The 24,867-nt window shown below is 51.1% G+C and overlaps 1 protein-coding gene across 13 annotated transcripts in view; it reads left to right on the top strand.

The window, feature by feature from the left end:
* Window positions 1-24,867, top strand: part of KIF1B (kinesin family member 1B) — a 1,388,545-nt gene that overhangs the window by 679,301 nt on the left and 684,377 nt on the right. For all 13 annotated transcript variants that reach the window (XM_086921360.1, XM_086921359.1, XM_086921355.1 and 10 more), the window contains one exon: window positions 23,972-24,109. In XM_086921360.1, coding sequence (XP_086777486.1) covers window positions 23,972-24,109 — 138 coding nt within the window. The remainder of the gene's footprint in view (window positions 1-23,971; window positions 24,110-24,867) is intronic.

Here is a 24,867-nt window from a genome sequence, read left to right as displayed (position 1 = left end):
TTTCCAGTGTGCCTGGATCGCTCGGACCAGGGCCGAGTGCAACAGAAAGTCACCGCGAGGAACCTCGAAACGGTCAATGAGCTCCTGAAAGGGCAAAAGCGCCCCGTCCTCGTAGAGGTCCCCTACCAATTGTAGGCCCGCGTCTTCCCAGTCCGCTAACCGCGACCAGTCACCGCCGTGGGGCAGAGCCGTCAGCATGCCCAAAGGTATTTCGGGCGCATACGGTATTCGCAGTTGGCCCCGGGCATGGACCCGGTTCCAGCACAGGCGAATGGTCTTCTCCTCCATCGATAAGTCCTGTAAAGCCAGCCGCTGTCGCAGCGCTATGAAGGAGAGAACATGTATGGCCATCCCCGTGCCCCTCCTGTCCTCCGGGCCCCGGAATTCCCTGGCTATCTCCTGGGTGAGGGTCTGTAGTTGCGCCGCTAGGTAGTATTTTTCGAAGTCCGGTACCGCAAGCCCACCCTCGTCTTTCGGTCTCATCAGGGTCTTGAGGGCCACTCTTCGGCGGCCCGAGCCCCAGAGGAATCCGACTATCATCGACCGTAAGAGTCTAAATGTTGCCGGCGGGACCCAGATCGGTAGCGTTCGGAAATAATACAGCAACCGGGGGAGCGCCACCATTTTGAGCAAAGCAATCCGCCCCGCCACCGAGAGCGGTAGCGTCGCCCAGAAATCCATATTACCCCGTAGTGCTCGGGTGCTGCGAGCAATATTCCCATCCAGGAGGTCAGCTGGTTCATGGTAAACGTACACCCCCAGGTATTTAAAGCAGTCAGGTTCCCATCTAATCTCTCCACCAACAACAGGGCTAGGCGTGCCTCTGCGAACCGGGAAGAGACAGGTCTTAGCCCAGTTCACTCGAAGGCCCGAGACCTCCCCAAACGCCGTGAGCGCCGTCGCAGCCCCCTGCAGGGCAGTAACCGGGTCCTCAAGGAAGAGCAACAGGTCATTGGCGTAGAGCGAGATGTAATGTGGGCCCGAGGGTGTCCGCAGGCCATTATAATGGGTTCCCGATCGGAGTAGCAGAGCCAGTGGCTCCACCGCCAACGCAAAGAGAAGTGGGGATAACGAACAACCCTGTCTCGTGCCCCTCTCCACCGGGTATTGTGAGGAAACCATCGGGCCTGCCCGAACCCTGGCCGATGCAGAGGCGTATAGGACCGTTGTCCATCTGATGAAACCCTCGCCGAGGCCGAATCGCAGTAACACAGTGCGCAGGTAGTCCCATTCGAGGCTGTCAAAGGCCTTCTCTAAGTCCACCGATAGGACCACCGGGCACGGGGCGTCCACGAGCGGTTCCCCCAACAAGCGGAACAACCTACGGATGTTCATGGTCGTGTTTCGCTTGGGGATGAATCCAGCCTGGTCTTCGTGTACCAGAGAGCCCATGTGACCCAGCAGCCTCGAAGCCAAGATGCTGCTCAGTATTTTATAGTCGACCGTTAGCATTGATAAAGGACGGTAGGACGCCGGATCGGACGAGTCCCTTCCCGGCTTGAGAAGGTGCACTACTAAGGCCTCGCACATCGAGCCGGGGAGCCGACCAAGTCTCTTCGCCTCTCTGTATACTATCAATAACCTTGGTGCTAGGAGGTCAACATAAGCTGCATAAAATTCAACAGGAAGGCCGTCGAGGCCCGGGGTCTTATTCCTCGCCATCTTTTTAATGGCACTGCGGATCTCCCCCAGTTCAATGTCTGACCCCAGGGTTTTCGCCACGTCAGGCTCCACCATCGGGAGCTCCAGGGGTCGTAGATAATCATCAAGCAAGTCAGGGTCTCTGGCAGAGCGACTGCGGTACAAGCGTTCGTAGTAGCGCAGGTAGCAGCTCAGGATCTCGGGCTGAGTGTGCACTTCGGTCCCGTCTGCCATGCACATGGACGTCGTCAGTGAGGCCTGGCGCGTGGGGTTAGCCAGCCATGCCAGCAGTGCGCTCGACCTATCCCCCTCTGCAAGGGACCTAACCGTATAGGCCTTGTAGTCGAAACAGCGCAGCCGTTCAACCTCCGCCGCCACCGCTTCCTTCGCCTCTACCGTGCGCTCCTGGAGTTCAGGGTGCCCGGGGCGGCGGAGCTCCAACTCACGGAGCTTCCGATCCGCAGTAGCTAAGTCGTCAAGGATAACCCGCCTTATGCCTACCTTTTTAGAGATGCAATAACCCCTCACCACCACCTTAAAAGCATCCCATTCTAGCGCCCTCGAGCTCGCAGTGCCCCTGTTGGTAGCGAAATATTCCGAGATCTTATCTCCTAGGTCCGCTTTGAAGACACTGTCCTCAAGGATCTCGGGACGTAACTTCCAGGTGGGCACCGCAGGCACCCCAGGAAGCCAGCGAAGGTCCAGCAGGAGGGGGTTATGATCTGAGATGGTCCTGGTTAAATACTCAGACCTGACCCCCGCTGAAACCAGTTCAGCCGAGCCAAGAAATCCGTCTAGTCTAACGTGTAGCTCGTGCAGTCTCGAGAAGTAGGAATAATCTCTCGCGGCAGGGTGCTGCGCCCTCCAAATGTCCGTCAGACCCCAGTGCATCTGCCAATCCCCATGACCTTTAGCCACACGGCGAACCGGAGAGTCAGGGAGAGGCGGATGCGAGCGATCAGTCTCCACATTCACTACTGAGTTGAAATCTCCACCGAGCAAGAGGGGCCCGGAGAAGAAGTGGGCCAACGAGCCCGATAACCTGGAAAAGAAGGCAACTTGGTCCATATTGGGTGCATAAACACAGCAAACGTTCAGGTCCCTCCCCCCCAGAGTGCCCGAAATGGCCACATAGCGCCCCTCCGGGTCCACCACCGATTTCGTGACCTGGAAGGGAACCCCAGCTCTAATCCAAATCAGCGCCCCCCCCTGGCATACGCGGAGTACGATGTGCAAAAGACCTGCCCTCTCCACCTACGCTGCAGCGCCGCCCCTTCCGCCTTGTTCAGATGGGTCTCCTGCAACAGCGCCATTTGTACCCCTCTACGCACTAAATAAGCGTGTACTTTGTGACGTCTAGACATGGTGTGAAGCCCCCGCACATTCCAAGTAATACATTTCACATTAGCAACATCAGCCATTGTCCCATATTGTTCGTGCAAAGTCTCCCCACCCGGGTCCCAGCAAAGAAAGAACAACAAGCAACCCAGCACTGATGGCGGCCATTTTCCCCAACCAAAACTCAACAACCCCAACTCGATCAAATCCCTTACCCACCCTCCCCAGAACAGGACCCAAATAGCACCATCTAGTTCCCATCCAAACCATATCCTCAAAAAAAACCCTGTCCCCGACTAGTCCTGCGGTCGCCACCGTAGGAAGGCCTTAAGGGCCAAGTGCGGGCTGGGCGTTGGCAGTGGGCCCTCGATACTCTGGCTACCAGGACTAAAGCTAGCCCAAAACAGTACTGGTAACCCTCAGGGCACGAGCAAGGCACCCCACCCCCACCCCCCCGGGAATCATGATCAATCGTCGGCACCCGCCACCCCCACTCCGGGCCCCCACCCAAACGATTGCAGCTCACCCCGGCAACCCTGTCCATCCAGAAGGTCCTCAACTGATTTCGGTGTAATCACCGGCGTGTGGACGCTATCAGTCACCGACTCCTCCGAGTCCGTTGGTTCCCCCTCGTCACCAGGGTCCGCTTCCTCTTCAATGGTGCCTTCCCGTGAGCCAGACAACGCTGATAACACCTCCAACACTCCCTTCCGCTCCGTCGATGTCTCCGCAGTTGAGGGTCCTCCCGATCGGCCACGGCGACTCCGAATTCTCTTGGATCGCCGTCGCTGTCCCGGCTCCACCACTAGCTGAGATGAAGATCCAAAGCCATCTTTCCCGGCTCTATAAAGTTCAAGCCAGTTACAGACCTCCTCCGGGGTATCGAAGAATTGGGTTTTGTCATCGACAATTATGCGGAGCCGCGCGGGAAATAGGAGCGAGTATTGGATGCCCTCGCTCCGGAGCTCGCGTTTGACTGCCAAGAATGAGAACCGCCTGCGTTGGGTCTCATAGGTGTAGTCCGGGAAGATGTTCACCTGGCTGTTCTCCACCTTGAATGGGCCATTATGTCTGGCGGCATTAAGGATGAGGTCTCTGTCCCGAAAGTGCAATAACCGTGCTACCACCGGTCGCGGGGCACGGCCCAGTTGCGGCGGCCTCGCTGGAACTCTATGTGCTCGCTCCAGGGTGTAGAAAGAGGAGAGACCCTCCGGAGCCACTGTGTCTCGGAGCCAGGCTTCTAAGTAGGCCACCATGTCACCATCCTCAATCTTCTCCGGCAGGCCCACCACTCGAATGTTGTTGCGCCTGTTACGGCCTTCCGCATCTTCCGCTCGTTGCTCCAGAGCAGTAATCCGGGATAGGGCATCTTTCATTGTCGCGGCCAGGGTGCGCTGCGCTGGCTCCAAAGTTTTCACCGAGCCCTCTACTTCCTTGACTCTATCCGAAAGTTTGCCGTGATCCGCTCTAAGGAGGCCCAGACTCGTCGCCACCTGGGCAATGTCCTGCTGGAGGGCCGAGCGTGTGGTCGCAATCGCCTCCAAGACACGGTCAAATTGTTGTTGCAGTGGTGCGCCACCAGAACTCTCCGGATCTTTACGTTCCTCTTTGTCCGGGGTCTCTGAATCTGATGCGGCTGGGGTAGTCCCCTTGGCTCCCCTTGGTTTCCCCATGTCGCAGGGATCACGCTGTGTGGATCCAGCCAGAGGCGCCACCAAGTGCGGGCTTCGGCTATGTCTCTCCCGGTTATTGGTCTTCGGGTCGGGGGTCGGCGATCTCCGTCTCCAGGGCCTGTTGGACCTCCACAGCTTCGGCCCGCGCCGCCACCACGTCGTCGGAGGGCACTGAGGAGGAGGCGGAGACAGTTGGCGCCAGGTCGGGCAGGCCCGCCGGGCTGATGAGGACCCGGAGCGAGGGTCACCAACACCACCGGAGACTTTGTGGCGCCTAAGGGCAGTGCCTCCCATGGGAGTGGGTCGATCGGGGAAATGCAGCCAAGTGCGGTCTAGGGGGGCAGCACCGCAGGCAGGGCCTCCAGGCGTCCGTGTGCCGAGGTCCACTATAGTGAGGGCATCCGACCCTCCAGGCGCATTCCCTGTTGCCTGAGTCCAATCAGATCTGTACCCAAATCCTCATATCGCAGGGAAGCGAAAATGTGGAGGGTGCGCCGTAGCTAGCGATGCTCCTCCAGTTCAATGGTCCCGTCCAAGGGGACAATGAGGTCCGGGCGCCATGTTGGGTCGCACTCCGCGGATCCACAAACTTCGATTTTCCGTCGGGTCACCTCATGTATGGGCTGCACCGAATTCCCCGGCAGGTCCCAGTCGATCCGATCAACAGTTTGCGGGGGTTAGGGTGCCCCACGGCCTCCGATTTACAGGATAATTCCAGGCTCAGTCCCGGAGCCGAGCTCTCAGGCGACCACCGCCATCGGCACCCAAGCCACGCCCCTTCCTGCAGTCTCTGTTGTGAAAGGCCCCGCAGGAGCAGCTCTCACCCACAGCACATCAGGGCCCACTTCAACGCCTCCACCACTATCCACAGACCACAAGAATTTGAGGGACTAGTAGTAGAAACCAGGAAACAGAAATATGATAAGAACATAGACACTGGATACCACCACTCATACTTGTGACTGTGCCGGGCACTGACAATGCAAGTCGAAGTGGATCCCTAAAGGCAATAGGAGATATTTTAGTGATCTGACTTGAAAGTTCTGCATATAGTTTTAGCTTTCTTTTGTGCCAAATTAGACACAAATATAAGTAGACCAAAGTACGTTTGAATTTAGCTTTTAGTAACGCAAGAGAAGATTTAACATGTGTCATACATGGTATTTTTTGATTTTAGAATTATTGGTCACCTATCAAATGCTGGTCCTGATGAGTCCTTCAAAGTTATACAGGCTGAAATGTGTACTTTTTATTTGCTGTGGAGGAGCTAACCAAAGATTCATTCTTATAATTGTTTGGATTGGGGAAGTGTCTATTCTCCAGTATTAGGGTGTCTTTCATAGATTCACATGCTTGAATATTCCCCGTCGTCGGAGTGGGAGTCCCACGGTAAATAAAATAGCAATAACATACTCATAATATGTATATGTAAAAACATAACAAATGAAATACACATTATAAAAGAGGCAGTAAATGCCTAGACATAATTCCACATAGGAATACATGGTGAGAGAAAAAACACATGTAGTCTATTCCTGTCATTATGTTGGTCCAAACTGTAGCCAATCATGCACCAGCAGCCCTCCAGAACCTTCTCCTCAGAGCTCAGTACCTCAGATTTTCGTAGCACAAGAGTGACCATAGAGTCTATGAGGAGAAGAGAGCCTCTGAGGGAAAGAGGGTGGGTCGCATGTGAATCTATGAAAGACACCAATACTGGAGAACCACCTGTTTACAGGTAAGTAACAATTGTTCTTCTCCAGTATTAGGGTGTCTTTCATAGATTCACATGCTTGAATATAGAATAGAAAGCAGAAATAGCCGGAAAAGGCTTCCATAGTCCTAATACACATGAACAGACTTATAAGACCAAAATATATATAAATATATATAGTCATGCAAGTCATAACAGTAAAATGGTAAACCCTAATGGAGGAGGGAAGACAGAGGCTCACCTTATTGAAAAAGATTGCTAAGCACAGCCTGTCCTACTGCAGTATCTGCTTCATTGATGACACCCAGGCAGTAGTGTTTCGTGGCTGCTCTGCAGATCTGATGCAGTGGTACACCGGCAAACAAGGCAGTTAAAGACGACATCGCCCTGGTGGAATGGGCCTTCACTGAAGACTGTAGAGGCTTGCCTTCCTTTTGATGGCAGAAATCAATGCCTGAGGAAACCCAACGAGCAACAGTAGGTTTGGTAACTGGACGCCCTTTGTGGAAGCGTCCATAAGCTATTAACAGTTGATCAGATTTGCGAAAAGGGGCCGTTCTGCTGATGTAGAACTTTAGGCACCTTTTAATGTCCAAGGAGTGCAAGCGCTGCTCCGCTGGAGACTGTGGGTTAGCAAAGAAAGTCTTTAAGAAAACATGTTCATTGAAATCAGAAGGCACCTTGGGCAGGAAGGTGGGATTAGTGCAAAGCACTATGCAGTCCGGCTGAAATTGAAGAAAAGGAGGATTTATAGGGAAAGCATGAATATCACTTACGCGACCTGCTGATGTCAGCGCAAGGAGAAGAGCAACACTTTCAGTCGAGAAACTTCAAGTCAGCCTTGTGTATAGGTTCGAATGGTGCCTTCCATTAGTCGTGCTAACACGATGTTAAGGCGCCAAGAAGGAGGAGGGCTCCGAATTGGTGGGAATTTGCGGAACAATCCTTTGAAAAATTGACGCATTATCCTGGAAGAACAGAGTGAGGTGGAGCCATCCTGGCAGAAGCGGGAAATTGCCGCCAGAAAAACTTTCAAAGTTGAATGAGAAAGTTCGGACTGAGCCAGTTGTAAAAAGAACGGGAGGAGCTGCGCAGGCGTTGAACGAATGGGATGGACACCAGCAGCTGCACACCAGTGACAGAATCTTTTCCATTTAAGCTTGTAGGTTTTAACAGTGGCCTGAGCTCTGGCCTGAGCGAGAATGTCTCTACAGTCTGGAGGGATGGTTAGACGGGCAAATTCAAGGTGCTCAGGTTCCAGGCTGACCAATTCAGAGAAGAGGGGTCCGGATGGCAAATCTGACCCTTGTCCATCATGAGGAGGTCCATCCGAGGATGAAGGATGGGCTCGCACTGGGATAGAAGAAGTAGCTCTGAGAACCATGCCTGTCGAGGCCATCTGGGAGCGATCAGAAGAATGTGGCAAGGCTGTCTCTGCATCTTCCACAATACTTGAGGCACCAGAGGGATTGGAGGAAAAGCGTAAGCAAACAGATTGCACCAGTTCATCAAAAGGGCATTGCCCTGTGACCCTCGGTGGGGATGCCAGCTTGCGTAAGACTGGCATTTCCGGTTCTCTGGTGTGGCAAAGAGATCCAGTGACGGACGACCCCATCACCAAAAAATCAACTCGAGTGTTGGTTGATGTAACTCCCACTCGTGGGTCGATGGCGTGGACCTGCTGAGGGAATCCGCTAGGATGTTGGAGACACCTGGAAGATGAACTGCGGTGAGAGTGATGTGGTGACTTAGAGCCCAGTCCCAGATCGACTGCGCCAAGAGACAAGATTGGAGATTTTGTTCCGCCCTGCTTGTTTATATAATGCATGCTGGTTGTGTTGTCCGTCTGAATAAGGACTGACTCCCCTTGAATCAATGGATGGAATGACTTGAGCGCTAGAAAAATGGCCAACAACTCCAGCCTGTTGATGTGCCAAGCTCTCTGAGGCAGAGTCCACTTGCCCTTTATGGACCGGCCTTGAAGATGTGCACCCCATCCTTCCAACGAGGCGTCCGTCATTAGAGTAAGGTCCGGAGTGGTGGAAAGGAACGAAGTCCCTGCCGAAAGATTGGATGGCTGCGCCCTCCATTTGAGAGCTGCCCTCATGAGAACGGTGACACAGACTATGTTGTTGAAGGAACCTGTGACTTGACGCCACTGTCCATCCAATTCTTCTTGAATGGGGCGTGTCTGTAGTCTGCAATTTGGGATCAGTGCGATGAACGATGACGCCATCCCTAGAAATGACTTTAATAATCGGACTTAAACGGACTGTTTTGTCCGTAGAGAGACACAAATTGAAGAATCTTTTGTTGACGCTCCTGAGACACAAATGCTTTTGCAAGAGTTGTATTCAATGTCACCCCTAGAAAATTCTTGCAGGGAGCTGGATGTAATTGGGACTTTTCGGTGTTGATAGAAAGTCAGAGGGAGCAAAATACCTCCTGATAAAAGCGTGTATCCTGAAGCAGCTGCGTGCGAGATTGTGACTTTATGAGACAGTCGTCCAGCTAGGGAAAAATTTGTACACCCTGAAGATGCAGATAAGCTACCACAGGAGCTAACACCTTTGTAAAGACGCGAGGGGCGGAGCGTAGGCCGAAAGGCAGTACTTTGAACTGGAAGTCCCTCCGTCCCACACGGAATCGTAAGTACTTCCGATGTCACGGAAGAATAGGGACATGGAAGTAGGCGTCTTGGAGGTCGATAGGTGCCATGAAATCTCCATTGAGAGTAAGCGCAAGATCTCTACCAGCGTTAGCATGTGGAAGGATTGGCACTTGAGATACTTGTTGAGTGCTCGCAAGTCCAATATCGGCCGCCAATCCCCGTTCTTCTTGATGACAAGGAAAAAACTGGAATAAAATCCCTTCCCCCTTTGAGACTTGGGCACCACTTCGACTGCACCCTTCTGTATCATAAGGCGAACTTGATGGAAGAGTTTCTTGATGTGGGCTGGTGGTGGGCCGGAAGGTGGAGTGGGAGAAGGAAGTTTGATGAACTCTAAAGCATGGCCTTTCTCTACAATGTCCAGAACCCAACGGTCCGAAGTGATGGAGGACCATTGAGAACAGAACAGGGAGATTCGACCTCCAACTCTTTGGGGTAAAGGCAAGTCATTGTTCTTGGGAGCAGATCCTCTGTAAGAAGATTTCCCCCTATAGGTCTTAGAAGACTGCTGACGGGAGGACTGTTTCTGGTTATCGGAGTAGCGTTGGTTACCTTGGTTGTAGGAGTGATATTGATTGCTTCCTCCTCAAAGTAGAAGAGGTGCAGCGTCCGCGTGCACCCCGAAAGGGCTGTTTCCGAAATTGTAAGGTTCCTAAAGAGCGAGCAGTGTCAGTGTCTTTTTTGATAGATTGCAATGCCTCATCAACATGTTTTCCAAAAAGTGACTCGCCGTAATACGGCATATCCAGCATGTTCGCCTGTACCTCTTTGCGAACGGATGTGGAACGCAACCAACCTTGCCTGCGTAGGACAGCCGCTCCAGCGAGCTGCCGGAAACCAGTACAGGCAATCTCCCCGGCACAGTCAATAATTTCCTCCGATGTTCTCTCCCTTTCTTGGAGAAGTTGTAAGGCTTCCGCCTTGGAAGCTTCTGGAACCAAAGCCACAAAAGCAGTCATGTCTACCCACATCTGGCGGTCGTAACGCCCCAAAATAGCCAAAGCATTGGCCGCTCTCACTGTGGTGGAGGCCATTGTGGAAAACTTACGGCCTATGGCGTCCAGGCGACGACCTTCGCGATCTGGTGGGGCAGTAACAGCAGACGCAGGGTTCTGAGAACGACGCTGAGCTATTGGACGTGATGTGTTTTTTATTTCCTTGCTAATTTCAGTGCATGTATGAGTGATTACATTGTTTAGCCTCAGTTTTGGGGCTGCATTGGTATGAGAAAAAAAGATATATGTACATACATATATGTGGAGCGAGATATACGTTTTTCCATATATATTTTTATATTGTTTCCGGAGTCCCGCACATGGCCGGGAATATTCAGTGCTTATGACTTTGATGAGGATACCCCTGGAAGAGAACTAGGATTACAGGTATGTCACTTATCCATCTGGCACACAAGAAGGCTATTTGTTTATTTCCCAGGCGACCTCTTAGATGGAGTTTAGACTTCTAAAACGGATACTTTAAACCACCATCGATTTTTCCTTAATATATGTATGTATTTAAAAGAAATCTTTTCCATCACTTAAATGCCCTCAACTGTGTTGTGAGAAAATAAGTGTACTGAAGGTTGGACACCAAGATATATGGTTGCCAATAATTACTCTTTTGTGGTTCACAAACAAATTTTGTTTTTATTTGCAATATTAGTTGTCGTTTGATTTTTGGCCCAGCCTTTCTTGTTTTTTATATTACACATGCTAGCCCTAAAACAGCAGTGATTAAAGGGCATCCCCTGTTTTTTTCGAATAAAAGTCCAAGATCAGTGCTGCTGTCTTCAAACAACATGTTCAAGGACTATTGGGAAATGTAGTTTGTCGTCAGGGTGGCATTAGATAGTGCAGCAGTTCTCAACCTCTTGACTTCTGTGGATACCTAATAAATCACTACTGGAAGCCATAGCCCCCCACCTCAGCAATTTCTATGGTTAGAGTCTTGAAACAATACACAAAAATACAGAAACAAGTATTCATCAACCAAATGCACAAATCTGAAAGACCAGGTTAGTGTTAGATTCCTTACTTTAGAATATCCCCAGGCGTCAGACTGGATCCGGAAAGTTTTGCGTAGCAGTACCCTTGCGAATCGGTAGGCGTCGTCTGCGGCTCCGCGTCAGTCGTCGGCGTCGTAATCGCCGGGATAACGTCGTCGGAACACTTAGACGCCGCCCTCTCCCGCTGACGTCAGTTCTTTTTTCCGCGCCAGCAAGCTCCGATCAGGGAAGAGCAGTACTCTTATTCATATATTGACTAACTTTTTGATCTATTTTGGATCACTTCTCGAGTCAATCTTCGACTCGCGGAGCCGGTAGGGATGCCTGGGTTTAAACCTTGCGAGGATTGTCACCACTTGATGTTGGTGACCGACCCCCACCTTCGGTGCCTTTACTGTCTCGGGGCCGACCACGATGACAAGTCGTGCCCCGACTTCCAGGCCTTGACCTCGAAGGCTAGGCGGGAGCGGTCCCGTAAGCTACTCGAGCTCCGGCAGTCGGCACCCCACCGCAGTCATCGCCGCTCGACGAGTCACCACCACTCGTCGGGCTCCAAGTCCTCAGGTAAGTCGAGGCACTCTTAAAAGAAGTCAAAGAAGCGTCATAGCTCTTTCGACTCCCCCCGACGCTCACGCGACGCGGACGGGGGTTTGGGCGACACCGCCCACGCGGCTCCACTGGAGCCGCAAGCGCAGCGTCCAGCTCCATACCTGCCGGTCCCTGAGCTGCACGTGACGCCGGAGGAGATTTGTGCTTTCTTCACGACCATGAGGTCGCACTTCCCTCCATCGGACCATGCTGAGGCGCCTTCTGGCCTGCGGGTCTGTCTGGGAGCCCTAGTGGGCCAGCGGCTCCGGCCCCAGTGCCGCCAGGTGCTTCGGCGCCGTTGACGACTCCGGTCCTGACGCCGCAGGGCTCCTCCGGATCCAGGCCTGGATATGTGACGTCACCAGTCGACCATACGACCCCTCCAATGGCGCCGTCCCCAAGGGTGTCGACCCAGACGCCGTTCCCGGACGCCGTCATCCCCGGTTCCAGCCCTAGTCCGGGTCCTGTGTCGGACCAGCACCGCCCGGCGCCGTCTTCGACTCCGTTCAGTGAACCCGGCTCCATCATTTTCCCCTGACTATCAGGAGATGGATGACGAGGAGAACTGGGAGGGGCCTGAGGACCCTCTGGCACTGCAGTGCCAGTTGAGCCAGGACTGGGCAGACGAGCTGGGGGAGGCCAGTGGTCTGGACACTTCGCCCGACACTGGATTTTTCTCCCCTCCAACCGTGGCTACGGAAGAGGGGGCTGCTTACAGCGTGGCGTTGACTAGGGCAGCCAAGGCCTTGGCTCTTGAGCTACCTGTCGCTGGTGTGAGGACTAACCTCCTCACTGAGGTGCTCAAACCGCAGGCAAGCTCCTCGGAGCCTCTCCTGCCATTTAACGAAACCCTCACTGACGTTCTGGTGGGCACTTGGTCCAAACCCTCTACGGGCCTTCCTGTAGATCGGAACGTGGCCCGACACCACCACCCGGCTCTGGGCGACCCCAGCTTCCTGTCCGTTCACCCCTCCCCTGGGAGCCTGATGATCCAAGCCTCTACATCCCAGACCGCATTCCCGACCGCTGCTCCGGATTGGAAATCCAAAAGGTACGATCAGTTTGGGTAGAAACTGTTCTCCCTGAGTTTGGGTTTGCGGTCGGTCAACACCGCCTAACTTTTGGGCCGTTACACCCACTCTGTGAGATACGGTTACGGAAGTGCTGCCGCAGTGCCCGGTGAAGGTCCAGGCAAAGCTTACCCAAGCCCTAGCGCAGGGACGGGATGCAGCACACCATTCAATACGGTGTGGACCTGATACCACGGACTGGCTGGGTAGGACAATTGCAATGACAGTGGCGGTTCGCCGCCACACCTGGCTGAGGTCTGCCAACTTTTCCGGGGATGTCCAGGTCACCCTTATGGACATGCCTTTTGATGGCCGTCGCCTGTTTGGCGACAAGGCCCACAGTGTGCTGGAGCGTTTCTAGGACTCCAGGGCTACGGCCAAGTCCTTGGGCCTCGGCCAACGCCAGCAAACTTCCGCTTTTCACCCCTTTCATGGCCAAGGAAGGGGCGCCCCCACACGTCCAGATAGCCACAAGCGGCAGAACCAACATCAACCCAGTTGCGGTCGTGGTAACCGCCATGGCGGTGCCGGGGGATAACTGCAAGGTCAGTCCACATCCGCCCGGCAGCATCTGCCTCAAAGTCCTCCTAGTCCGAGCTTTCAGGCCTATTCGACGCCAGTGGGGGGCAGGGTTCGCCATCACCTCCTCCACTGGCGCTACATCACATCGGACAGGTGGGTGCTGCAAATCGTCCAAAGGGGCTACTCCCTCCCCTTTGAGGCGACCTCTCCAGCCATGCCACCGCAGTACCACGCATGTTGGAAGTTCACTTGCAACTTCTGCAGGAGAAAGTTATGGCCCTCTTGGCCAAGGAGGCCGTCGAGCGCGTTCCTGGGCCAGAAGTAGGACGTGGTAGCTACTCCCACTACTTTCTGGTACCCAAGAAGAGCAAAGGAGGCCTATGTCCGATTTAGGACCTCCGGAGCGTCAACGGCTTCCTTCGGAAGGAGAAGTTCAAAATGCTGACTTTAACTCAGGTCCTAGCTGCCCTGGACCCTGGAGACTGGATGGTAGCGTTGGACTTGCAGGAAGCATATTTCCATATTCCCGTCCTGCCGGCCCACCGTCGTTAGTAGGAAAACAAGAGGGAGAGTAAGGGATTGTGTCCACTTAAGGTGGACGAGGAATACTCCTGTTCCCCTGGTCACGAATATTGAAAAACAAATGAAGGAGTATCACCCGATGTATAGTCTGAAGGTTTTCCAAAAGTGGAATAATTATTCCTTTTCTAAAAAAACCCTCACTCACCACCTAGTGGTGACATGCTTCATCATCGGGGTCCACCCTGGTGGCCTAGCGTCACCAGGGTGTGCTTCGACACCTGTAATACAGTGGAGCACGTTGTGAGATGTAAGTGCAAAAAAATAAGTGTTAAAAATTGTCCTGGTTTAACTTTATAAGAGTGAGTTTTAATGAAAAGCAACTGGACAATAATAAAATAATAAAGAGTGAGATACTGGAAGGGGGAGTTACGACCTACGTATCTCAATATGTGTTTATAGTGCTTTGGTCAACATGTTTCAACCGTTAGGGATGGTTCCCGGTATTCATCAGGACCAAGGAGATGGACGGTGTGAGTCCCCTAAAAGACTCACCCTATCCTAAATCCTTAAAGAACCAGTGGTAAGATGTACCAAAGGTGGAATGCTCTAAAAAAAAATAAGGAGCATAGACAAAAACCTGTAGGGAGAGAAAATAAACGGGCGTGAGGCGCAAATTATCCTTACTAGCCTGTTACGTCGTGCAGACTCTCAGTGCATACATACTGCATGCCACAATGGTGTTTGGAAAAAACTTCAAGAGACGATGAGCGTGATCATATTGTGAACGTGAGCGCTTATCATTATAGCCAGGATAGTTTTGTATCAAAGTCTATAGGTGCGTGCAACTTTGCATGCAATAATTCTATGTTTATTGCCATATTCCAGTGATATGCGAAATAGCAAGGTTATGTCGCAACTAAACTCAGATGCGCATTATTATAAGGCAAGGGCCACATTATGGTAGCCCTCAGTATTAATTTCGCCGGCATGAGACATACAAGACTAACAAACATGTAGCATAGAGATGGTCACAGATGCTGCATGGCAAAAGGCAGGCTTACTTGTGGTATTTTCCTATTATACTGCGGCGGGCAGGGGGTAGGTGCATCACGCGGTACAACGTATTCTATATGAAGAAATATTGTACCCGTGATTAGGTAATGAATTGCAGTCAGTGCCGAGGGGCGGTAAAGTATGGCCGCATCGGAACAGGTGCGTGGCCTTGCATCTGTTCGTATCAGGATTCTGTGGGGAAAGAGGAGGTTTACTTACAGTTTACTGGCGTGGCGAGAGGCCCATAACCAACGTCTACCTTCCGCTGCTCGGCTATGAATGCCGTGCGGTCCGGTGCTACTGATAACGAAAGGCTGCTTCCGGGTGCGATCACGTGGGAGTCGCGTCACCGGTTCAGATTTAGCTACGGAAACCTGGGGGGCCGTAGGTTGCCAAGGAGATGAAATGCTAAGGTTTACGTGCATGCGTAGTGAAGTGTTTGAGTTCAATCGGGACAAAGCATTGCAGAACTGAGGTAGCGCCTAGTGAAAATAGGGCGAAGTGATTTCGCTTGTATTAAAATCGACATAGTTATATTGATGCACAGGGTTAGCAGGTGAAGATTCTCCGCACTGCTTTAGGTAAGATAGAGACTAAGATAAGTCTCAATTGGAGTGTGGGTATCAAGAAAGGGCATAATTGATTCAGGTGTAGGGGGGTTTTTTATAAGGAGGAACGGACATAGGGAGTAGCTATGATTCTGAAGGGATTGGTCATAGTAGTTCATTTCAGCACAGAAGCCCATGGAATGTTATCATTCAGGCCCATCTTGTGGGTTGAAAGTCTATAAATCCATCGCTGCTCTTTTTCAAAGAGGCGTGATTGTATATTTGGGCCTGGTTGTAATTGTTCAATCACAGTCCACTTCATGTCATTTGGGGTGTGGTGGACTGTGAGGAAGTGGTCTGCCAGTTTTGTGATATTTTTCTTGCAGCGTATCGTGCTTCTGTGCTCACAGATGCGCTGTTTTATCTTTCGTGAAGTCATTCCCACATATGGCTTCCCACAGGTGCATGTGATCAAATAGATAACATTGCTGCTATTGCAATTGTTGTGGGATCTTTGTTCCCAGACTTTGCCCGCTTCTAGGTTTAGGGTTTTGGTGTTTTCAGTAAGGTGGCTGACACTGCAATCCCCACATCGTGAGTGTCCTGTCACTGGGGGGAGGCCCCACATCTGTGTGAGGGTGGGGTTGCTGTTCGTAGTCATGTTTCTGGGTCTGGTATTGACCAAACTGTCCTTTAGGCTCTGGGCTTTTCTGTATGAGAACAATGGTTTCTCCCATTTTAGGTTTCCTGAATTTACTATGGACCAATGTTTATTGATGCTTCTGCTGACTTGGTTTGAGATTGCGTTATAGGTAGTTACGCATGTGAGTGGAGTTGTTTCTCTGTTTCTAGTTGTTTCTTCCAGTAGAGCTTGTCTGGGTTGGTTCCTCGCTCGTTTTTGACACTTGTGTATAATCTTAGATGGGTAACCATGTTTCAGTAGTTTCGTGGTTAGATCTTCTGCTTGGCTCTTGTAGTCTGCCATTTTGCTACAGTTTCTTCGTAGACGCAGGTATTGACCGTAGGGCAGATTTTCCCTCAGGGGTCGCAGATGAAAGCTTTCGTACCTTAACAAATTGTTTTTGGCAGTTGGTTTGAAGTAGATTTTTGTTATTAGAGTGTCATTTTCCCTTTGGATTTGTATATCCAAGAAAACCATTTTTTCTGTCAGCGTTATGGGTAAAGTGCAGATGTGGGTCGCGGTTGTTGAGCCAGGCTATAAACGTTGTTAGTGTTTCTTGTGGACCTTGCCAGATTGTTAGAACATCGTCAATATATCTTCGCCAGAATTTGATGTTTTCAAAGTAGGGGTTGTCTGGCGATAAGATATATTTTTGTTCAAAGTCGAACACATAGAGCCCCGCTACGCTCGGAGCGAAAACGCTGCCCATGGATGTGCCCCCTATTTGGAGGTATAAGGAACCTTCATATTCGAAAAAATTATTTTTCAGGGCTAGGGTAGCACATTTGATGATGAATTCTTTGGGTGTGCGGTGGTCCCAGGTGGTTTCTTCCAGTGTTTTCTTTAGTACATTGATGGTTGCATCCTGAGGTATGTTAGTATAGAGGCTTTCTATGTCAAAGCTCACTATGATTGTATTTTCCTCCATTTTGATGTTCTCGAACAGTGTTAGTAGGTTTTTTGTATCCTTGAGGTATGTGGATGTTCCTTGTACAATGGTTTTCAGAAAAAAGTCACAGAACCTTGATAAGGGTTCTAATAGTGAACCTATGCCGGATACTATTGGTCTTCCGGGAGGGGGCAATTTGTCTTTGTGCATCTTGGGTACTACGTAGAAATATGGTATTCTAGCTTCAGTTTTGGTCAGGTAATCTGCCTCCTGTTTGGAGATGTGGCCTGCTGCTTCCGCTGTTTCCACCAGGTCTATGATTTCTGTCCGTAAATCCTCTGTGGGATCGGTTGGGAGTGGCAGGTAATTCTTTTTGTCATCAAGTATACGTCTACATTCCATGTTGTAGTCTGTTTTGTTCATTACTACCAGACCACCACCCTTGTCCGCTGGTTTTATTATTATTGTGTCATCCTTTTTGAGGTCAGATATGGCTTTTTTCTCGGACCTGCTGTTGTGATAGAGTGTGGAGACTGACATAGATTCAATGTCATTGAACACCGCCTGTTCGAAAGTGTTGATTTCTACTGGAAAGGTGTGTGGGGGCGGTACAAATTTTGATTTTATTCTTAATCCGGTTTCATTTGTATTTTCTTCTGCGTTCTCTGTGTTTGTTTTTTCGAAGAAAGCTTTGAGCTTCAATTTTCTAAAGAACGCCGCCAGTTCACATTGTAGTTTGAATTTGTCCAGAGTGGCTGTGGGTACAAATCCAAGTCCTTTGTTTCGTTACGTTTCCGTCTGTTAGTATTCGTGATGACAAGTTAGTCACTAGCTCCTCGCATTGCTGGGGCCTGCCCTGTTGGTCCCGGTTTTGTTCCGGGTGTTGCTGCCCACTGTGTCTTCCTCTTCCCAGTGGACGTTGTTCCCTTGTTTGTTGCGTCCTCTCCCGCGCCTGCCTCTGTTCGGGAAAGGAGGGCGGAATTGGTTAGGTGGAAACGGGAACTGTTGGAATGGTGGCTGCCATCCATACATTGGGAACTGTTGGGGTTGTTGCTAAGGGTTCTGAAACTGAGGATGGCTGTATTGTGGCCATTGGTAGTGCCCTCGGTATGCTCCTCTTTGTCTTTGTCTCGGTGTACTGTTGTTAGATCCTCCACTGCTGTTGGAGCTGTGGGAGGTGTTGCTTGAAGCATCCGAATCTGGGTCTGATGTTGTTGTGGCTTTGTAGTCCGGGTCTGAGTACGGATATGCCTTGACAAATGTGAATTTTTTGAGGTCTTTTTGAAATTTCAGCACTTTCTGTTGGGTGAGGTTGTCTCTATATTCGTTTATTTCTTTGTTAAGGTCGTCTAGTTTCTTCTTGTACCCTGTGATGGTGGCTTTGATTTGACTTGCGGTCAGTTGGATCTCTATCTGGATTTTTTCGGACAGTCGTACTGCTGTTTTGAGTATGAGTATAATCCAGTCGTGTGTACAGTGCCACGCTATGAGAGCCCAATCTTTCCTGAACTCAGGATCATCTAGGAATATTCTTGGAGCATTAGTAACCAGCAAGCCCTTTGGGGCTATGTTGTTGGTTACGTATTCCTTCAATATGGTTCCGTGCAATATTGTTCTGATGCGGTTGCCTTTCATTTCCGTCAGTTTGTCCCACTCTGAAGTCTGTGATATGGTGTTACTGATGTTGGCATCAGCAAATACATTAAGGTTACTCATGATTGAGTCTATTTCTTCTGTTGAGAAGGATAAGCCCGGGTTTTCTGCCATGTCTGTATCGTGTCTTCTCTCCAATGGTACTGTTGGAAGTACTAGTGTCTAAACTCTCGCAGCTGTGCGCTGCCACGATACTAGGAAAACAAGAGGGAGAGTAAGGGATTGTGTCCACTTAAGGTGGACGAGGAATACTCCTGTTCCCCTGGTCACGAATATTGAAAAACAAATGAAGGAGTATCATCCGATGTATAGGCTGAAGGTTTTCTAAAAGTTACCTGCTGTTCACGGTAGGCCACGAGCACTTTGTTTACCGTGCTCCCCTTTGGTCTTGCCAGCGCCCCTCGGGTTTTCACGAAAGTGATGGCGGTGGTCGCAGCTCATCTGCGCAGATCAGGGGTCTCCTCTTCCCCCTATCTCGACGACTGGTTGTTGAAGGCGAGCTTGCCCAAGACAGTCGTCGGCCACCTCCAGACTACGGCCGACTTCCTGCACCTGCTAGGGTTCTCCATCAATGTGCAGAAGTCACACCTGTGCCCCTCTCTGAAGCTCCTCTTCATCGGAGCAGTTCTGGACTCTGCGCAGTTTCGGGTTTATCCTCCTGAACAGCGGGTTCGGGATATTCAGGCTCTGATTCCGATCTTTCGGCCTTTATCCCGAGTCTCCGTCAGGTTGACGCTGCAGCTTCTGGGGCTGATGGCCTCCTGCATCCTTCTGGTGCATCACGCCAGGTGGCGGATGTGGGCTCTGCAGTTGGACCTGAAGTTTCAGTGGGCCCAGCATCAGGGCAACCATGTCCGGATCTCGGAGGGCACTGCGAGACAGTTGCAGTGGTGGCTCACGGACCGCGATTGGGTCAGCGGCAGATCCCTCTCCCTACCGCAACTGTAGTTGTGACGGATGCGTCCCTCCGTGGCTCGGTGCCCAATGGGAGAGGCGGAGATCAGAGGCCTCTGATCTCTGGCGGAGTCCCGGTTCCACATCAACCTTCTGGAGCTGCGGGCGATCCAGCTTGCACTGAGAGCATTCCTTCCCTCTGTCCGGGGAAGTGTAGTGCAGGTGTTCAGGGACAACACCACCGCTATGTGATACTGCAACAAACAGGGCGGGGTGGGGTCGTGGACCCTTTGTCAGGAGGCTCTTCGCCTCTGGCAATGGCTGGAACACCAGGGCGTCACCCTGGTGGTTCAACACCTGGCAGGTTCCCTGAACGCCAGGGAGAACAAACTCAGCCGCTGGTGCATGATGGATCACGAATGGCGTCTAAACTCCGACGTGGCGCAAGGCCTCTTTCAACAGTGGGGAGAGCATTGGTTAGATCTTTTCGCCACAGAAGAGAACGCGCAATGTCATCAGTTCTGCACGTTGGAATTTCCATGGCGGCGCTCGCTCGGAGACGCTTTTCGTCGCGGGTGGAGCTGCGGTCTGTTGTATGCCTTTCCACCTATACCACTTGTGCCCAGAGTGCTGAAGAAGATCCGGGCCGACCGGGCCCAAGTCATCCTTGTGGCTCCGGACTGCGCACGAAGATACAGGTATCCCGAGCTATTCAGCATGTCAGTCGATCCCCCGATTTGTCTGCCTCTTCAGGAGGACCTTCTGTCGCAGCAGCAGGGGACGGTCCTCCACCCGAACCTGTCCCGTCTCCAGCTACATGCGTGGAGATTGAGCGGCGACAGTTGAGGCCATTTGACTTGCCTCCTGAAGTCTGTGATGTGATTCTGGCAGCCAGGCATCCCTCCACAAAATTGGTATACGCCTGCAGGTGGAACACATTTTTGGCATGGTGCACAGCAAAGGCTGTGGATCCACTCTTTGCCCCCCCTTTCAGAGGTTTTCCTCTTTCTTCTTTCTCTTACCCAGCAGGGCTCTGCTCTGGGCACTGTCAAAGGCTACCTCTCTGCCATTTCAGCCTTCTTGAGGCTTCCTGATCAACCTTCTCTTTTCAAGTCCCCTGTTGTAAATAGATTCTTGAAAGGCATCACGCACATGCTTCCTCCTGTTCCTTTCGTGATGCCTCAGTGGGACTTGAACCTTGTTCTAACCTATTTGATGTGCGCTCCTTTCGAGCCACTTCACAAGTGCCCTCTTCGTCTTCTGACTCTTAAGACTGCATTCCTGGTTGCCATCACCTCTGCCAGGAGAGTGAGTGAGCTCCAGGCTCTATCTTCTAAACCTCCTTTCCTCTCTGTCCATGCGGACAAAGTTGTCTTGAGAACTCGTCCTTCTTTCCTGCCCAAGGTGGTTACATCCTTTCATATCTGGCAGTCCATCACCTTGCCCACCTTCTTTCCGCTCCGCATCCCTCGAAAGAGGAAGAGAGGCTCCACCTTCTGGACCCAAAACGTGCGCTCTCCTTTTATCTAGACCGCACACACCAGTTCCGGGTGGACGACCAGCTCTTTGGTGGTTACCTGGGCGCTAAGAAGGTATGGGTGGTGCACAAGCGGACCATCTCTCGGTGTGTCATTTTGTGCATCAAGGTCTGTTACTGTTGGACCGGCCTCGTGGCGTGGTCACCCCTGAACCAGACAGATTCCCAAGACCCTGAACCACCCGACCCTACCCGCCATGACATACATCCCCGACACTGGGCTTCCCGTCCCCGTCCCCCCATTTTCCTGGTAACTGAGGCCGAGGCCCATGTCCCTGCACCTAAGACGGCCGCCCCAGCCAGACCTCGGCCGACGGCGCCGTCCCCAGCCAGGGGGTAGAGCGCTCCCTGTGAGCGAGAGAGGGAGGAGTAGCTTGGTCACACCTTCCACCTCCCCTCGAGAGATGAGTTTCGTTCACCCATCCGGCCTCCCTGAGGGCTGGCTCCAGGCCTGCTGAGTGTCTGGGATCCCTCCAGACCCAACTTGAAAGGATGAAAGGAGCTGCCGAGGGGGAACCCCAACAACCAGCCCCCAGGTGCTAAGACCTCCGCCTACGAGGACTCCGGACATCAAAGGAAGGGAGTCCTATATCAAGGGCGGCTCTGGAATGATCAGGCAGTTGTATCCTGGACTACGAGAGCCCTGCTGACCTGGTCGCGGTTCATCCTTTACAACCAACGAGACCCCCGAGCCCTGCTGATTCGTCGCGGCTCTCCTACTATCCGAAGAACTCTTGAGCCCTGCTGATTCGTTCGCGGCTCCTTTGCAACCAAGATGATCACCGAGCCCTGCTGCGGCTGTTGCAGCTCCATCGCTACCTTAAGAACTCTAGAGCCCTGCTGATTCGATCGCGGCTCAAGAGACTACTCTGGTCCGGCTGGACCCAAGATCACTCCGTATCCCCCAGCTCGAGGATTGAGAGCTGTGCGCCGGATACCTTGAACTTTGGAGACTGTCCCGCTACCCTATCCCAGCCAAGACTCTTCGAGCCCTGGCTCGCCTGTACTGAGAATCTGCGGATCATAAAGATCCATTTTTATTTGAAGAGATAAAGAATACGTTCTCTTAAAATCTCCAGTGTGGTGTCTCTCTGTTGAAGTGGTGCTAGCGCAGCGCGTACGATTCTAGATTCGAGACCCTCAACCTGAGGGTCTTCCGCCAGTGCTCGGCTGGGTTCCTAAGAGAGGCGGGTCCCCGGGTGGTCAGGTGCGAAATCTGTCCCCTCCTGAGATCCGGCCTCTAACAGGTACTCTTTGGCCAAGAAGGAGCCTCCTGTTGGGCTAAGCGCCCATTCCACTCGGACCACAGCGGCTACTACTGCACTGGGTCGAGGAGTCCCCTTGCAGGACATCTGTCAGGCAGCTACGTGGGCCTCGCTGCACACGTTTGTTAGACACTACTGCCTGGACAGCCAAGTCCGGAGAGATGGATTTTTCAGCCGTACCCTTCTCCAGGACTTTCTGGTGTGATCTTGGTTCGCAGACCCACCACCGGGGTTGGTATTGCTGGGGTATCGATTTTAAGGTAAAGAATCTAACACAAACCTGTTTCTTTCAGATGCACAAGTTATTTACCTTCTGTAACGATATATCTGTAAGAAACATTAGTTAGTGTTAGATTCCTTACCGCCCCACCTATCCAACCCGTTCTGCGAACTGATATCTAGGGTTAGGGTATCTCCCTTTGAGGGCCCTAGTTTCATGGCACCATTGTTGGTCTCTGGCATGGCTCTGCGTTCCTGGCTCGGAAAGCTATGTACGAGAACTGACGTCAGCGCGTGAGGGCGGCGTCATCCAGGTGATCACGATGCCGACGACGGACGCGGAGCCGCAGACGACGCCTACCGACGCGCAAGGGTACTGCTACACAAAACTTTTCGGATCTAGTCTGACGCCTGGGGATATTCTAAGGTAAGGAATCTAACACGAACTACTGTTTCTTACAGATATATCGTTACCAAAGGTAAGTAACTTGTGCATTATGTTGTAATTTGTTTAACTCTCCAAACAATACAAAAATCGAAATTTTATCAATGATAAGGTTGAAGCTTTTCAATATTTGGTTTTATTTTGTATTAGCTGAAGCGATTTGCTAGACTCTAGCGTATTGCTTTGTTTTTTTGTTATTGATTTATGCTCTTTTTGCCAGTGCATATCAGTGCTCTATTTGAGGCCACCAATCGTCCATACTGGATTCTGTTTGATGTACTTGTGCTGCTCCTATTAATCAAGCTACTAAGGATATCAGCTTAATTTTTAGCCACCAAATTCAGAGTATTTAACATTTACAGTGTTTTAAAATGTTCTGTTTTACATATATATAGTTTATTAATCTATCTAAAATTACTTATTATTCTAAACCTTGGCAGACCCAGAAGGGTCTGTGGGCCATACATTAAGAACTTCTGACTTGGTGTATTCTCCATACACTCAAAGCCTCACACCAGGCAGCATGAACACTTGTAAACACCACCAAACTTTTTTTTCTCTCAGATGAGCTCTGTTAGAGTGTTGCAACTTTAAGCCTTCTGATCCATAAGTGATAAGCCATGTCCCCTAACAGGCAGTCGAGGGACAGAAATGGTTTTAGAAGTGTACAACAGCTTCAGTCATATGCTTAATTCAGCCCAACAACCTAAAAATCTCTAACTTGATCTTGAAAGTCCATGACATTTTGCTGGGGCATAGGTGAGCAGATTGTTGGAAAGTAAAGGAGATGATATCAGATCAATAGGTTCCCCAGATAGTTGAAAGCAGGTTAGTTGCAAGTTTAATGCAGATATTGAATCTGTGAAGACTTAATTAGTTATGGGAAGGTTATGCATGCGACAAGTGAGATCCTTGAATACTAATATAATGCATTGAGGGATTGGCAAGGTGTTATCATTACAGTATTCTTGTTTGTTTGAGAAATTTCCTCACATCTCTTAACACCTTTCTTATTGTGCTTCTGTTGTCTCCTGCTCTGTAGGCAGCGCCTGGAACAGATGAGGGAGATGTATGACCGTGCTGGTGAGATGGCCTCTGCTGTGCAGGATGATGGCGAGAGCACGATGACTGGTAGTGACCCTTTTTATGATCGCTTCCATTGGTTCAAGTTGGTTGGCAGGTATGTGATTCGGAATTTTGGCACGGGGCAACAGGTATGGGGCATTTGATTCTGTTCTGTTGTTTTCCTGGTCTTCATTATGTTCTGTTTTAATGCACTGTAGTAATGGCTTCTCTGAAGTCTGTGGTTCACCCATGACCGTCCTACAATATTGAATTGACAGGTTTGAGACAGTGTGAGCATTTTCTGATAGAGACGTCTAACTGCAGATTTCTCAGCTTATTAGAATATACCCCGTGTCAGACAAGAGCTGGAAAATCTTGAGCAGTACCTCTGAGTGGCCGTTAGTGAGGTTGTGGTGCCCATATAACGCTGACATCAGTTCCTTTTTTTCCGCACCAACAACATGGAACCGGAGAACTGCCTCAGTCGTTTTTGACCACTTTTTTTCCACCATTTTTGAGCTATTGCTCCCAGTGTGCTAGGGACATGTCCCATACGAAACCAAGCGAGTTTAGACTTTACGGGGAATGTCACAGGCAGATGTCTGTGTCTGATCCCCACTAGGTCTGTCTCTGGTGCCTCGGGACAACTCACGATTCGAAGGCCTGTGCCAAGTGCCAGTCGATGCACCACAAGGCCATTTGCAAGCGGGCAATGAAGTTGCTTTCTGCGTGTTAGATGAAGGCCCCAATCCTTTCTTGGTCCCGGTCTAGTTCCATGTGCTGATTTTGAGGCCATTCTGTGAGCCATTCCTGCGGATGGTCGTCTTCATGCTCTAAGACCTCTTCCTTCAAGTCGGGTAAGTCATAGAACCA

Source organism: Lissotriton vulgaris, chromosome 5 (genome assembly GCF_964263255.1).
Source record: "Lissotriton vulgaris chromosome 5, aLisVul1.2, whole genome shotgun sequence".
Taxonomy (NCBI): domain Eukaryota; kingdom Metazoa; phylum Chordata; class Amphibia; order Caudata; family Salamandridae; genus Lissotriton; species Lissotriton vulgaris.
Note: the sequence above shows the minus strand (reverse complement) of the source record. Positions and strands in the feature narration are given on the sequence as shown.